General features: G+C 47.0%; 1 protein-coding gene across 2 annotated transcripts in view; it reads right to left on the bottom strand.

Annotated features, from left to right (window-relative positions):
* dnah12 (dynein, axonemal, heavy chain 12) overlaps nt 1-14,382 on the bottom strand; it is a 393,315-nt gene that overhangs the window by 223,938 nt on the left and 154,995 nt on the right. For both annotated transcript variants that reach the window (XM_070895275.1, XM_070895274.1), the window contains 2 exons: nt 10,929-11,085; nt 10,633-10,805 (listed from right to left, as the gene is read on the bottom strand). In XM_070895275.1, coding sequence (XP_070751376.1) covers nt 10,633-10,805; nt 10,929-11,085 — 330 coding nt within the window. The remainder of the gene's footprint in view (nt 1-10,632; nt 10,806-10,928; nt 11,086-14,382) is intronic.

Here is a 14,382-nt window from a genome sequence, read left to right as displayed (position 1 = left end):
GAAAATCCACAGGTCACAATCCCATTGATTACAACTGGGTCATGCCCACCAAAGTTTGAGGTGTCATTGGGATGGCACTTCCTTAGCAAGGGACAGGTGAGAAAATTACCATTTTCATAGAACTGTACAGCACAGAAGGCGGCCATTTGGCCCAGTGAGTCTTTTGAAGAGCAATCCAGTTTGCCCCACTCCCCCGCACTTTCCCCATATTCCTGCAATTTTTTCTCCTTCAAGTCTTTATCCAATTCCCTTTTGAAGGCTACTATTGAATCTGTATCCCCACCCTATCAGGCAGTGCATTCTAAATCCTAACCACTCGTTGCGCAAAAAAGCTTTTCCTCATGTGCTTCTGGTTCTTTCGCCACTCACGGTAAATATGTGCCTACTCGTTATCAATCCTTCAGCCATTAGAAAGTTTCTCTTTATTTACTCTATCGAAATCCTTCATGATTTCAAACAGCTCTATCAATTTTTTTTTAAATAGTTCAGAAAAAGGAGGGATCAGACAGAGGGCAAATGCGAGGCTGTCTAAGATGAGCTTGGAGTGCATGATTGTAAATGCACATAGCATGGTAAATAAAGTTAGTGAGCTGCAGGCACAAGTCACCACATGGGACTATGATATAGTGGCAATAACAGAGACCTGGCTCAAACAAGGGGAGAATTTGGAAATTAATATTCCTGGCTACAAGGAATTCAGAAAAGATAAGGAAGAAAGGGGGGGGCGGGGGTGACAATATTGATCAAATAAACTATTATAGCATTGGAAAGGGATGATGTAGTTTAAGGGCTACAGACATAATCTATATGATTAGAAGGATCAATAGAGGAGCTATTACACTACTGGGTGTATACTATAGACCACCAAATTGTCAGAAGGAGATAGAGCAGCAGATTTTCAGGAAAATTACAAAATGTGCAAGAACTGTAGTGATAATGAGGGACTTCAATTACCCCAATAAAAACTGGGATAGTAATAGTGTAAAATGCAAAGAGGGGGAGGAATTCATGCACTCGAGCTACTTTCTTGATCAGTGTGTTTCCAGCCCACAAGGAAAGAAGTCATGTTGGATCGAGTTCTGGGGAATGAAATGGGGCAAGTGGAGCATGTTTCAGTGGGGGAGCATTTGGGGAATAGTGATCATAATATCGTTAGGTTTAGAAAGATATGGAAAAAGACAAGGAACAATCAAATGTAAAAATACTTAACTGGAAGATGACTAATTTCAGCGAGTTAAAAAGGGATCTTGCCCAGTAGGACTGAAATCAAAAATTGGTATGCAAAACAGTAATTGAGCAATGGGAGGCCTTCCAAGGAGGAGATGGTTCGTGTACAGAGTAGGCACATTCCCATGAGTGGGAAAGGAAAAGCACCCAAGCTAGAGCTGCCTGGATAATTAAAGAAACTGAGATTAAAATGAAACAGAAAAAGGAGGTCTAGAACCAACAAAGGGGCATGCCATATTATATTTAGTAATGAGCAATGAGGCAGATTTAGTTAAAAGCGTAACGGCGCATGAACATATATCTAATAGCAATCATAGCATGATCAAGTTCAACGTAGTCTTTGAAAGGAAGAAATGCGAAACAGCTACTAAGATTCTGGATTTAGGTAAGGAATGGGACAGAGGCAGTCCATAGTAAACTGGGCAAATCTGTTAATGGGTAAAACAACAGACCAATGGGAGGTGTTCAAAAAATAATTTAACGTGATACAGAACCAGTTTATACCCAAGGGGCAAGAGCTCTACTTGCCAAAAAAAACAGCCATCGACAACTAACAAGGTAAGAAACAGTATAAAACTAAAAGAAAAAATATACAAAAATGCTAAAAATAACAGATCTTGGTGAATGGGAAAGATACAAAGAACAGAAATGGGTGACAAAACAGATAGTAAGATCTACAAAAATGGAATTTGAAAAGAAACTTGCAAGGGATATCAAAAACAACATGAAGAATTTTTACAATTATATTAGGAAAAAGAGGGTGGTCAGGAGCAATTGATATCGGTAATATTGTCAATGATCATAAGGAAATGGCAGACGTGCTGAATAATTACATTACGTCAGTATTTACAGCAGAGGATGAGGACAGTGTTGTGTATCTGTAAAGCATGCACTCCCATGTTCTGCCACCAGGAAGCACATCCCCTGAAGTCCCAAGGGATCCCAGCATCGCTTGGGAGCACTGTATATAAGCCGGCCCCAAGGCCGGTTCCTCACGCTGGAGTGTCTTAATAAAGACTCAGGTCACTGTTACTTTAACCTCCCTGTGTGCAGTCTCATCTGTGTTAGGAACACAACAACTAGCGATGAGTACACGAATCCAACGCAATGATGCAGCAAACTGTGGGCATCCTGGAGACGTTCTCGGAGGGTGGGGACTGGGAAGCCTATGTTGAACGGTTAGACCAGTACTTTGTAGCCAACGAGCTGGACGGAGAAGGAAGGGCTGCAAAAAGGAGAGCGGTCCTCCTCACAGTCTGCGGGGCACCGGCCTACAGCCTCATGAAGAATCTTCTGGCTCCGGTGAAACCCACAGATAAGTCGTATGAGGAGCTGTGTACACTGGTTTGGGAACATCTTAACCCGAGGGAGAGCGTGCTGATGGTGAGGTATCGGTTCTACACGTGCCAGCGATCTGAAGGTCAGGAAGGGGCGAGTTACGTCGCTGAGTTAAGGCGACTTGCAGGACAATGTGAGTTTGATGGCTACCTGGAGCAAATGCTCAGAGACTTTTTTGTACTGGGCATTGGCCACGAGACCATCCTACGAAAACTTTTGACTGTAGAGACACGACCCTCAGCAAGGCCATTGCGATAGCACAGGTGTTTATATCCACCAGTGATAACACCAAACAAATCTCTCAGCACACAAGTGCGAGCAATGTTCTTAAATTAACTGGAACTGTGTTTGCGAGCAGAAATGTACACGGCAGAAACCACGAGTCTGCAACTGCCAGCAGGCCTCAGGTGTTCCAGATGATTCAGAGTCCGAAACAAAGGATGAATGCAAGGCAATTCACACCTTGTTGGCGTTGTGGTGGCTTCCATTCAGCCTATTCATGCCACTTCAAAGGGTATGTTTGTAAGAATTGTGGAACAATGGGGCACCTCCAACGAGCTTGCAGTTCTGCAAAACCTGCTAACCACCACGTGGCAGAGGAAGATTGGTCCATGGTGGACCAAAGCTATTTCGAGCCTCAGAGAGAGGAGGCAGATGCTGAAGTATACGGGGTGCACACATTTTCGATGAAATGTCCACCTATAATGCAAAACGTAAAATTGAATGGCTTACCGTAGCCATGGAACTGGACACTGGCGCTAACCAATCCATCATGAGTAAAAAGATGTTTGAGAGACTGTGGTGCAAGCAGCCCTGAGCCCCATTCACATAAAACTGAGAACATACACCAAAGAGCTTATCACTGTCCTGGGCAGCACCATGGTCAAGCTCACCTACGAGGGCACGGTGCACAAACTGTCACTCTGGATTGTCCCAGGCGATGGCCCCACACTGCTTGGAAGGAGCTGGCTGGGCAAAATCCACTGGAACTGGGATGACATCCGAGTGCTATCACATGTCGATGAGGCCTCATGTACCCAGGTTCTTAACAAATTTCCTTCCCTTTTTGAGCCAGGCATTGGAAACTTTTCCGGGCGAAGGTGCGGATCCACTTGGTCCCAGAGGCATGACCCATTCACCACAAGGCGCGAGCGGTACCTCACATGATGAGGGAGAGAGTGGAAATCGAGCTGGACAGGCTGCAACGCGAGGGCATCATCTCCCCAGTGGAATTCAGCGAGTGGGCCAGCCCGATTGTTCCAGTACACAAAAGTGATGGCACGGTCAGGATTTGCGGCGATTATAAAGTAACTATTAATCGTTTCTCGCTACAGGACCAATATCCGCTACCTAAGGCAGACGACCTATTTGCGACGCTGGCAGGAGGCAAGATGTTCACCAAACTCGACCTGACTTCAGCCTACATGACGCAGGAGCTGGAGGAGTCTTTGAAGGGCCTCACCTGCATCAACACGCTCAAGGGACTGTTCATCTACAACAGATGCCCGTTTGGAATTCGGTCGGCTGCAGCGATCTTCCAGAGAAACATGGAGAGCCTACTCAAGTCGGTAGCATGCACGGTGATTTTTCAAGATGACATATTGGTCACGGGTCGGGACACCGTTGAGCACCTACAAAATCTGGAGGAGGTCCTCCAGCGACTGGAGCGTTTAGGGCTGCGACTGAAGAGGTCGAAATGCATCTTCATGGCAACAGAAGTGGGTTTTATGGGGAGAAAGATCGCGGCGGACGGCATTCGGCCCACAGACGCCAGGACAGAGGCTATCAGGAACGCGCCCAGGCCACAGAATGTCACGAAGTTGCGGTCGTTCCTGGGACTCCTCAACTATTTTGGTAACTTCCTACCAGGGTTAAGCACCCTCTTAGAGCCCCTGCGTGTGTTATTGCGTAAAGGTGAGAACTGGGTATGGGGGAAAAACTAAGTAATTGCTTTTAAGAAAGCCAGAAACATTTTATGCTCCAACAAGCTGCTTGTATTGTATAACCTGTGTAAAAGACTCGTGCTAGCATGTGATGCGTCGTCGTATAGAGGCGGGTGTGTATTACAACAAGCTAACGTTGCGGAGAAGTTGCAACCTGTCGCCTATGCTTCCAGGAGCTTGTCCAAGGCCGAGACGGCCTACAGCATGATTGAGAAAGAGGCATTAGCGTGTGTGTTCGGGGTAAAGAAAATGCATCAGTACCTGTTTGGCCTCAAATCTGAGCACAAGCCCCTCATATCTCTGTTCGCTGAAAACAAGGGGATAAATACTAATGCCTCAGTCCGCATACAAAGGTGGGCACTCGCGCTATCAGCATATAACTATACCAGGCCAGGCACCGAGAATTGTGCAGATGCTCTCAGTCGGCTAGCACTGCCCACCATGGGGGTGGAAATGGCGCAGCCTGCAAAGTTGTTGATGGTGGCGCAGCCCGCAGACTTGATGGTCATGGAAGCATTTGAAAATGATAAATCACCTGTCACGGCCCGCCAGATTAGGACTTGGACCAGCCAAGATCCTCTGCTGTCCCTAGTAAAAAAGTGTGTACTGCATGGGAGCTGGGCCAGCATCCCCACTGAACTACAAGAGCTAATCAAGCCGTTCCAGCGGCAAAAGGACAAGCTGTCCATTCAGGCAGACTGCCTGTTGTGGGGTAACCGCGTAGTGCTACCCAAAAAGGGCAGGGAAATGTTCATCTCAGATCTCCACAGCACACACCCGGGTATAGTAATGATGAAAGCGATAGCCAGATCCCACGTGTGGTGGTCCGGTATCGACTCTGACTTAGAGTCCTGTGTACGGCAATGCAGCGTGTGTGCTCAGTTGAGCAACGCTCACAGAGAGGCACCACTAAGTTTGTGGTCCCGGTCCTCCATGTCGACTATGCGGGCCCGTTTTTCGGTAAAATGTTCCTGGTGGTGGTGGATGCTTTTTCAAAATGGATTGAATGTGAAATAATGTCGGGAAGCACCACCACCGCCACCATTGAAAGCCTGAGGGCCATGTTTGCGACCCATGGACTGCCTGACATACTGGTCAGTGACAACGGGCCATGTTTCACCAGTGCCGAATTTAAAGAATTCATGACCCGCAACGGGATCAAACATGTCACTTCGGCCCCATTTAAACCAGCCTCCAATGGGCAGGCAGAGCGGGCAGTACAAACAGTCAAACAGAGCCTTAAACGAGTCACTCCAAACCCGCCTGTCCCGAGTACTGCTCAGCAACCGCACGTGACCCCACTCGCTCACAGGGGTGACCCCGGCTGAGCTACTTATGAAAAGGACACTTAAAACCAGACTCTCGCTGGTTCACCCCAACCTGCATGATCAGGTAGAGAGCAGGCGGCAGCAACAAAATGTAAACGATGGTCGCGCCACTGTGTCACGGGAAATTGATCTGAATGACCCTGTGTACGTACTACACTATGGACATGGTCCCAAGTGGATCGCGGGCATGGTGATAGCTAAAGAAGGGAGTAGGGTGTTTGTAGTCAAACTAGACAATGGACAAATTTGCAGAAAGCACCTGGACCAAAGGAGGCTGCGGTTCACAGATTACCCTGAACAACCCACAGCAGACACCACCTTTTTCGAGCCCACAACACACACCCAAAGGATCAACGACACCACCCCGGACCAGGAAATCGAACCCATCACGCCCAACAGCCCAGCAAGGCCAGGCTCACCCAGCAGCCCTGCAGGGCCAACAACATGCCAGCCCAGCGAGGGCACAGCCAACACACCAGAACAGACATTTGTACCGAGGCGGTCCACCAGGGAAAGAAAGGCTCCCGACCGCCTCACCTTGTAAATAGTTTTCACTTTGACTTTTGGGGGAAGTGATGTTGTGTTTCTGTAAAGCATGCACTCCCATGTTCCGCCACCAGGGAGCGCATCCCCTGAAGTCCCAAGGGATCCCAGCATCCCTTGGGAGCACCGTATGTAAGCCGGCCCCTAAAGCCTGTTACTCACTCTGGAGTGTCTTAATAAAAACTGAGGTCATTGTTACTCTAACCTCCCTGTGTGCAGTCTCATCTGTGTTAAGAACACAACAGACAGCATGCCAGAAATCCCAAGGAAACTACTATTGAATCAGGGACAGGAACTCAATGAAATTAACGTAAGCAAAATAGCAGTAATGAAGAAAATAATTCACTAAAGAGTAACAAATCCCCAGGACCAGATGGTTTCCATCCTAGGGTTTTAAAGGAAGTAGGTGAGCACACTGCAGATACCTGAACTATAATCTTCCAAAGGTTTCTCGATCCAGGCACAGAGAACTGCGCTAATGCTCTCAGTCCACCACTGTTGCTCACCACCGGGGTGGAAATGGCACAGCCTGCAGACTTGCTCTTGGTGATGGATGCATTTGAAAACGAAAAGTCACCCGTTACGGCTCACCAGATCAGGGCCTGGACCAGCCAGGATCCTTTACTGTCCCTTGTAAAAAAAACTGTGTCCTCCATGGGAGCTGGTCCAGCGTCCCAGCGGAGATGCATGAAGAGATCAAGCCGTTCCAGCAGGACAAAGACGAAATATCCATACAGGTGGACTGTCTTTTGTGGGGTAATCGCGTGATTTTGCCTAAGAAAGGCAGGGAAATGTTCATAAGCGACCTACACATTACCCACCCAGGCATTGTAATGATGAAAGCTATAGCCAGATCCCATGTGTGGTGGACCGGCATCGACTCAGATTTGGAGTCTTGCATGCACCAATGCAACACTTGCTCTCAACTGAGCAATGCACCCGGGGAGACACTGCTAAGTTTGTGGTCATAGCCCTCCAAACCTTGGTCTAGGATCCACATTGACTTTGCTGGCCCGTTTCTAGGCGAAATGTTTTTGGTTGTTTTGGATGCTTATTCAAAATGGATTGATTGTGTAATAATGGCTGTAAGCACGTCCACTGCCACCATCGAAAGCCTCCGCGCCATGTTTGCCACGCATGGCCTGCCTGATGTCCTTGTCAGCGACAATGGGCCGTGCTTCACCAGCGCTGAATTCAAGGAACTCATGACCCGCAATGGGATCAAGCACGTCACATCTGCCCCGTTCAAGCCCGCATCCAACGGCCAGGCAGAACGGGCAGTCCAAACCATCAAGTAAAGCTTGAAACGCGCGTCGGAAGGCTCGCTGCAGACCTGCCTGTCCTGAGTCCTGCTCCGCTACCACACCAGACCCCACTCGCTCACCGGGGTTCCCCCAGCCGAGCTGCTCATGAAAAGGGCGCTCAAAATCAGGCTCTCTCTCGTCTCCATGATCACGTCGAGGGCAGACGGCATCAACAAAGCATGTACCATGATCGCGCAAATTTGTCACGCGATATTGAAGTCAATGACCCTGTATTTGTACTCAACTATGGACATGGTCCCAAATGGCTTGCTGGCACTGTCGTAGCCAAAGAAGGGAGTAGGGTGTTTGAGGTCAAATTCGCAAAAGGACTAACTTGCAGAAAGCATTTGGACCAAACCAAACTGCAATCACAGACAGATACGAACAACCTGAAGAGGACACCAACTTCGACCCTCTGACACACTCACAAATGGCAACCGACATCACGGTTGACCATGAAGCTGAACTCATCATCCCCAGCAGCCCAGCAAGGCCAGCTGAGCAGCAGCCCAGTGAAGAACCAACTAACTCACCCACACCTGCATCTGAACCGAGACAATCGACTAGGGAGCGAAAAGCCCCAGATCGTCTCACCCTGTAAATAAGTGTACTATTGACTTTGGGAGGAGGTGATGTTATGTATGCAACCCCATGTAACCAGTATCCTACCGCCACCAGAGGGCGTATCTGTTGCCATTCCAAGGGATCCCAGCATCCCTTGGGAGCACTGTATATAAGCAGGCCTCCCATGCTGTACCAACACTCTGGAGTTAGAATAAAGGAACTAAGATCACACTTACTCACGTCTACAGTACTCAGTTACATTACCTTATTTGAGATATAACAGAACCCAAACTGAGCATTGGTGAGCAAGTTATTGGTGAGTAATTGCCACTTGATAGCACTGTCGACGACACTTTCCATCACTTAGCTGAAGATTGAGAGTAGACTGATGCAGCGGTATTTGGCTGGACTGGATTTGTCCTGCTTTCTGTGGACAGGACATACTTGGGCAATTTTTAACATTGTTGGGTGGATATCAATGCTGTACCTGTACTGGAACATCTTGGCTGGTGGCACGGCTCGTTCTGGAGCACAAATCTTCAGCATGACAACCGTGATGTTGTTGGGGGCCCTAGCCTTTGCTGTACCCAATGTGTTCAGCCGTTTTTTGATGTCATATGGAGTGAATCAAATTGGCTGATGACTGGCTTCTATGATGGTAGGGACCTCAAAAGGAGGCCGACATGGATCATCCACTTGGCACTTCTGGCTGAAGATGTGAACACTCCAGTCTTGTCATTTGCACTCATGGGGATACTCGGGGATGTCCCTGGCGCTTCCTCCTCCCGTTAATTGGTTAATTGTCCACCACCATTCACGATTGACTGTGGCAGGACTACATTTAATCTGATGCATTGGCTGTGGGATCGCTTAGCTCTGTCATTATTATGCTGTTCCCGCTGTTTAGCATGTATGCAGTCCTGTGTTGTATCTTCACCAGGTTGGCACTTCATTTGGCAGTACGCCTGGTACTGCTCCTGACATGCTCTTCTACACTACTCATTGAACCAGTAATGGTAGAGTGAGGGATATGCCAGGCCATGAGGTTACAGATTTTGGTGGAGTACAATTCTGCAGCTGCTGATAACCCACAGTGCCTCATGGATGGCCAGTTTTGAGCTGCTAGATCTGTTCTGAGTCTATCCCATTTCATCATCATCATGGGCGGTCCCTCGAACGAGGATGACTTACTTCCACACCAAAAGGGATGAGTTCACAGATGTTTCAATGAAGGACCGATATTCCAGTCCTAAACTCCAATTGAAGGGGTGGTAGATACCCGTGCGTGGATTTTTTTAACATGTGGTGGCCATTGCAAATCAGTCACCACACGGACTTGACAGAGCTAGGCCTTTATCCAGTGGCATGGGTTAACCAGGATGACTGGAAACCTGCTCTGCTGCACGGACCTAGTGCGCACACATATCGCAGTGTGGGCAGGCCCGTGCTGGCACCGCACAACACAATGGAGAGTGTCGTCAATGTGAAGACGGGACTTCGTCTCCACAAGGAATCAATACTGTCATGAACAGATGCATCTGCGACAGGTAGATGGGCGAGAATGAGATCAAGTAGGTTTTTCCCTCGTATTGGTTCTCTCTCCATCTCTCGTAGCTCTCGTCTAGCAGTTATGTCCTCCAGGACTCAGCCAGCACAGTGAGAAGTGGTACTACCAAGCCACTCTTGATGATGGACTTTGAAGTCCTCCATCCATAGTACATTCTGTGCTCTTACTACCCTCAGTGCTTCTTCCAAGTGGCATTCATCATGGAGGAGTACTGATTCATCAGCTAAGGGATGGCGAGAGGTGGTAATCAGCAGGAGGTTTCCTTGCCCACTTTGACCTGATGCCATGAGACTTCATGGGATCCAGAGTCAATGTTGAAGACTCCCATGGCCATTCCCTCCCAACTGTATACCACTGTGACGCCACCTCTGGTGGGTCTGTCCTGCCAGTGGTACTGGTGGAGTCCAGGCCACTTTTCTGGCCTGGACCCTGCTGGTGAGGCACACATTCTCCCTTCTGGAGGCCAGTACATCTTGATTCACTTGGCATCCTGGCCTCCACTGATACACTGATTGAGCTTAAGGAACAGGAACTCCCAGTGTGGAGACTGCCTGCACGTCGCCCCACCACCATGCCATCTTACAATGGACAGACAGAGTGGCAGGGCAAATTAGAAACCCCCAGAAAAGGTGCACATCCGTCCAACTGGATCTCTGCCATTTTCTGAGGGTTCCAGCAGGCTCCCCGTGAATTTACAACAGGAGACAGGCAAAACCGCTAAGATATTTTGAACCTCTATGCTATATTTATATCTCTGTAAAGAAGATGGACTAAATTTAGAGAAGCAACAACTTTGTGGTCCACATTTAAGAACTTACCAAAGTACGGTAGCATCGATCTGTCAATGGGGTAATCACCAGTCGTGGTGAGTTACCTAGATATTCATAAGCATATTTTACATCGCAGTTGATGATGTGAACACGGACATTCTCATTTGTCCAATAATACCGAAGTTGAGCAAGCCACTGGAAGTCAGTCTCATTTGACACCCCTGTTTGAAAGAATTGTTAAATTTAAACGTATATTTAAAATACAGCATAAAATAATTCATAATCGCTGTTCTGTAAGTGACATTCATGTTTCTGTACAAATTTTAGGATAACCTGCTAAATACCTTGTTCAATCATGCTTTCAACAACATCTCTGGCATGTACATCAATGGTTACTAAGGCACCAAGTGTTATACGAGTTTGTTTGGAAAGTTTCCCTCTCACCAGCTCCACAATATCATTCAGCTGTTTTTGAAGTTTAACAATATATTTTCTGAGACCCTAAGAAACAATAAAAAGTACAGATGGTTAACATTTCTGAAAGCCGGTCCTGTAATTTGTTTGGTGGACTTTGCCCAAGCATTCAACACCTGGAACCATAAACCATTCCCTGTCAACATCGTGAATAGACATCCTATTTCCAAGCATTAGTCAAGTGTCACACCTCTAAGCTATTATTGTTGTGTAGTATCTTAACAAATTAAATGCTTTCTTTTCTAAATTTCTAAAGCCCAGTGAGTTTATTGGAATGGTGCTTGCACCTTAATTGAGTTAGGGCCAGATAACATTTTTTAAGTTCCTGGAGCTAAATCCTGGTTGTAACAAATAGGTAATGTTAGCATACCATCTATACTCTGCAAATAACAATTCCCAGAAATGATCCAAAATAAAGCTCTTTATTGAATATTTATATCAAAAAAAGACTGTTATTCAGGCTTTCTCCAAATATTATCTTGTGTGCGGGGCAGTTTGTTCAATTTACCATCAGCGTAAACTTCAGCTAAGACACTACTGCACATAACCAATCCCCCTTGCCCATTAATACCTGTCCTTACTGAAATACATTGGCTTCCTGTCCCACAACACCCTAAATTTAAAATTCTCATCCTGGTGTTTAAATCGCTCTCCAATGAGGGCGATGGGGCCATTCAACTGCATGGGTCTCCAAGCGGATCCAGTGTAGCTCATATTTAGTTATTTTCTATCAGAATATGTATGCTTTTCCAGACCCAGACCTGAGGGAACCTCTTATAAGACATACAAGGAACACTCCCAGTCGGTCATGCTTTGCCGTGGCTCTTAATCTTTTTGCCTCAGTCTCTTTCCAGGCTGCAGAGGGTGACATTACTCACATTAGTAAGTCTTCAATCCATGCTTGCATCAATCAAGTCACTGACACCCTCTTTGCCAAGGTTAACAATTTTATAACATTTCCCATGGACACCAGGAGTCAGAAGGAAAGGGTTATAAGCTTTGCTACCATAACAGGTTTCCAACAGGTTCAGGCTGCGACTCACTGCACCAATGTAGCCATCAGGACACCTCCCAATGAACCAGCAGCCTTCCCGAACAGGAAGGGCTACCATTCATCATAGGCAGTCCTTCAAAATCGAGGAAGATTTACTTCCATTCCAAAAGTGAGCTCTCAGCTGACTGAACAGTCCAATATGGGAATTACAGTCTCTGTCACAGGTGAGACAGAGTCATTGGAGGAAAGGGTGGGTGGGGAGGCTGGTTTGCCGCACGCTCTTTCCGCTGCCTGCACTTGTTTTCTGCATGCTCTCGGCGACGAGACTCGAGGTGCTCAGCACCCTCCCTCCTCCGCTTAGGGCAGTCTTTGGCCAGGGACTCCCAGGTGTCGGTGGGGATGTTGCACTTTATCAAGGAGGCTTTTAGGGTGTCCTTGAAACACTTCCTCTGCCCACCTGGGGCTTGCTTGCTGAGTAGGAGTTCCAAGTAGAGTACTTGCTTTGGGAGTCTTATGTCGGGCATGCGAACAATGTGGCCCGCCCAACCGAGCTGGTCAGTGCTTCGATGCTGGGGATGTTGGCCTGATCGAGGACACTAAAGTTAGTGTGTCTGTCTTCCCAAGGGATTTGCAGGATCTTGCGCAGACTTCGTTAGTGTTATTTCTCCAGCGATTTGAGGTGTCTACTGTATATCAGAAAATTGGAAAACTGTAAATGTAACGCCCCTATTTAAAAATAGGCAGAGAAAAAGCAGGAAACTATAGATCAGTTAGCCTAACATCTGTGGTTGGGAAAATGTTGGAGTCCATTATTAAAGAAGCAGTAGCAGGACATTTGGAAAAGCATAATTTGGTCAGGCAAAGTCAGCATGGATTTATGAAGGGAAAGTCATGTTTGGCAAATTTGCTGGAATTCTTTGAGGATGTAACGAACAGGGTGGATAAAGGGGAACCAGTGGATGTGGTGCATTTGGACTTCCAGAAGGCATTTGACAAGGTGCCACATAAAAGGTTACTGCACAAGATAAAAGTTCACGGGGTTGGGGGTAATATATTAGCATGGATAGAGGATTGGCTAACTAACAGAAAACAGAGAGTCGGGATAAATGATTCATTCTCGGGTTGGCAATCAGTAATTAGTGGGGTGCTGAAGGGATCAGTGCTGGGACCCCAACTATTTACAATCTATATTAACGACTTGGAGGAAGGGACCAAGTGTAATGTAGCCAAGTTTGCTGACGATACAAAGATAGGAGGAAAAGCAATGTGTGAGGAGGACACACAAAATCTGCAAAAGGACATAAACAAAAATTTGGCAGATGGAGTATAATGTTGGAAAATGTAAGTTCATGTACTTTGGCAGAAAAAACTCAAAGAGCAAGTTATTATTTAAATGGAAAAAGATTGCAAAGTGCTGCAGTACAGCGGGACCTGGGGGTACTTGTGCATGAAACACAAAAGGTTAGTATGCAGGTACAGCAAGTGATCAGGAAGGCCAATGGAATCTTAGCCTTTATCGCAAAGGGGATGGAGTAGAAAGGCAGGGAAGTCTTGCTACAGTTATACAGGTGTGAGGCCATACCTGGAATAATGTGTACAGTTTTGGTTTCCATATTTAAGAAAGAATATACTTGCTTTGGAGGCAGTTCAGAGAAGGTTCACTAGGCTGATTCCAGAGATGAGGGGGTTGACTTATGAGGAAAGGTTGAGTAGGTTGGGCTTCTACTCATTGGAATTCAGAAGAATGAGAGGTGATCTTATCGAAACGTATAAGATTATGAGGGGGCTTGACAAGGTGGATGCAGAGAGGATGTTTCCACTGATAAGGGAGACTAGAATTAGGGGGTATAATCTTAGAATAAGGGGCTGCCCATTTAAAACTGAGATGAGGAGGAATTTCTTCTCTCAGAGGGTTGTAAATCTGTGGAATTCGCTGTGTCAGCTGGGACATTGAATAAATTTAAGACAGATAGACAGCTTCTTAACCATTAAGGGAATAAGGGTTTATGGGAAGCGGGCAGGGAAGTGGACCCGAGTCCAGGATCGGATCAGCCATGATCGTATTAAATGGTGGAGCAGGCTCGCGGGGCCGTATGGCCTACTCCTGCTCCTATTTCTTATGTTCTTATGTTCTTATACGGTCCACGTCTCTGAGCCATGCAGGAGGGCAGGTATCACTACAACCCTGTAGACATAAGCTTCGTGCCAGATTTGAGGGCCTGATCTTCGAACACTCTCTTCCTCAGGCGGCCGAAGGCTGCGCTGGCGCACTGGAGGTGGCGTTGAACCTCATCATCAATGTCTTCCCTTGCTGATAATAGGCTCCCGAG

The sequence above is a fragment of the Pristiophorus japonicus genome, chromosome 12 (assembly GCF_044704955.1).
Source record: "Pristiophorus japonicus isolate sPriJap1 chromosome 12, sPriJap1.hap1, whole genome shotgun sequence".
Classification (NCBI taxonomy): domain Eukaryota; kingdom Metazoa; phylum Chordata; class Chondrichthyes; family Pristiophoridae; genus Pristiophorus; species Pristiophorus japonicus.
This window is presented reverse-complemented; position numbering and strand designations above follow the sequence as displayed.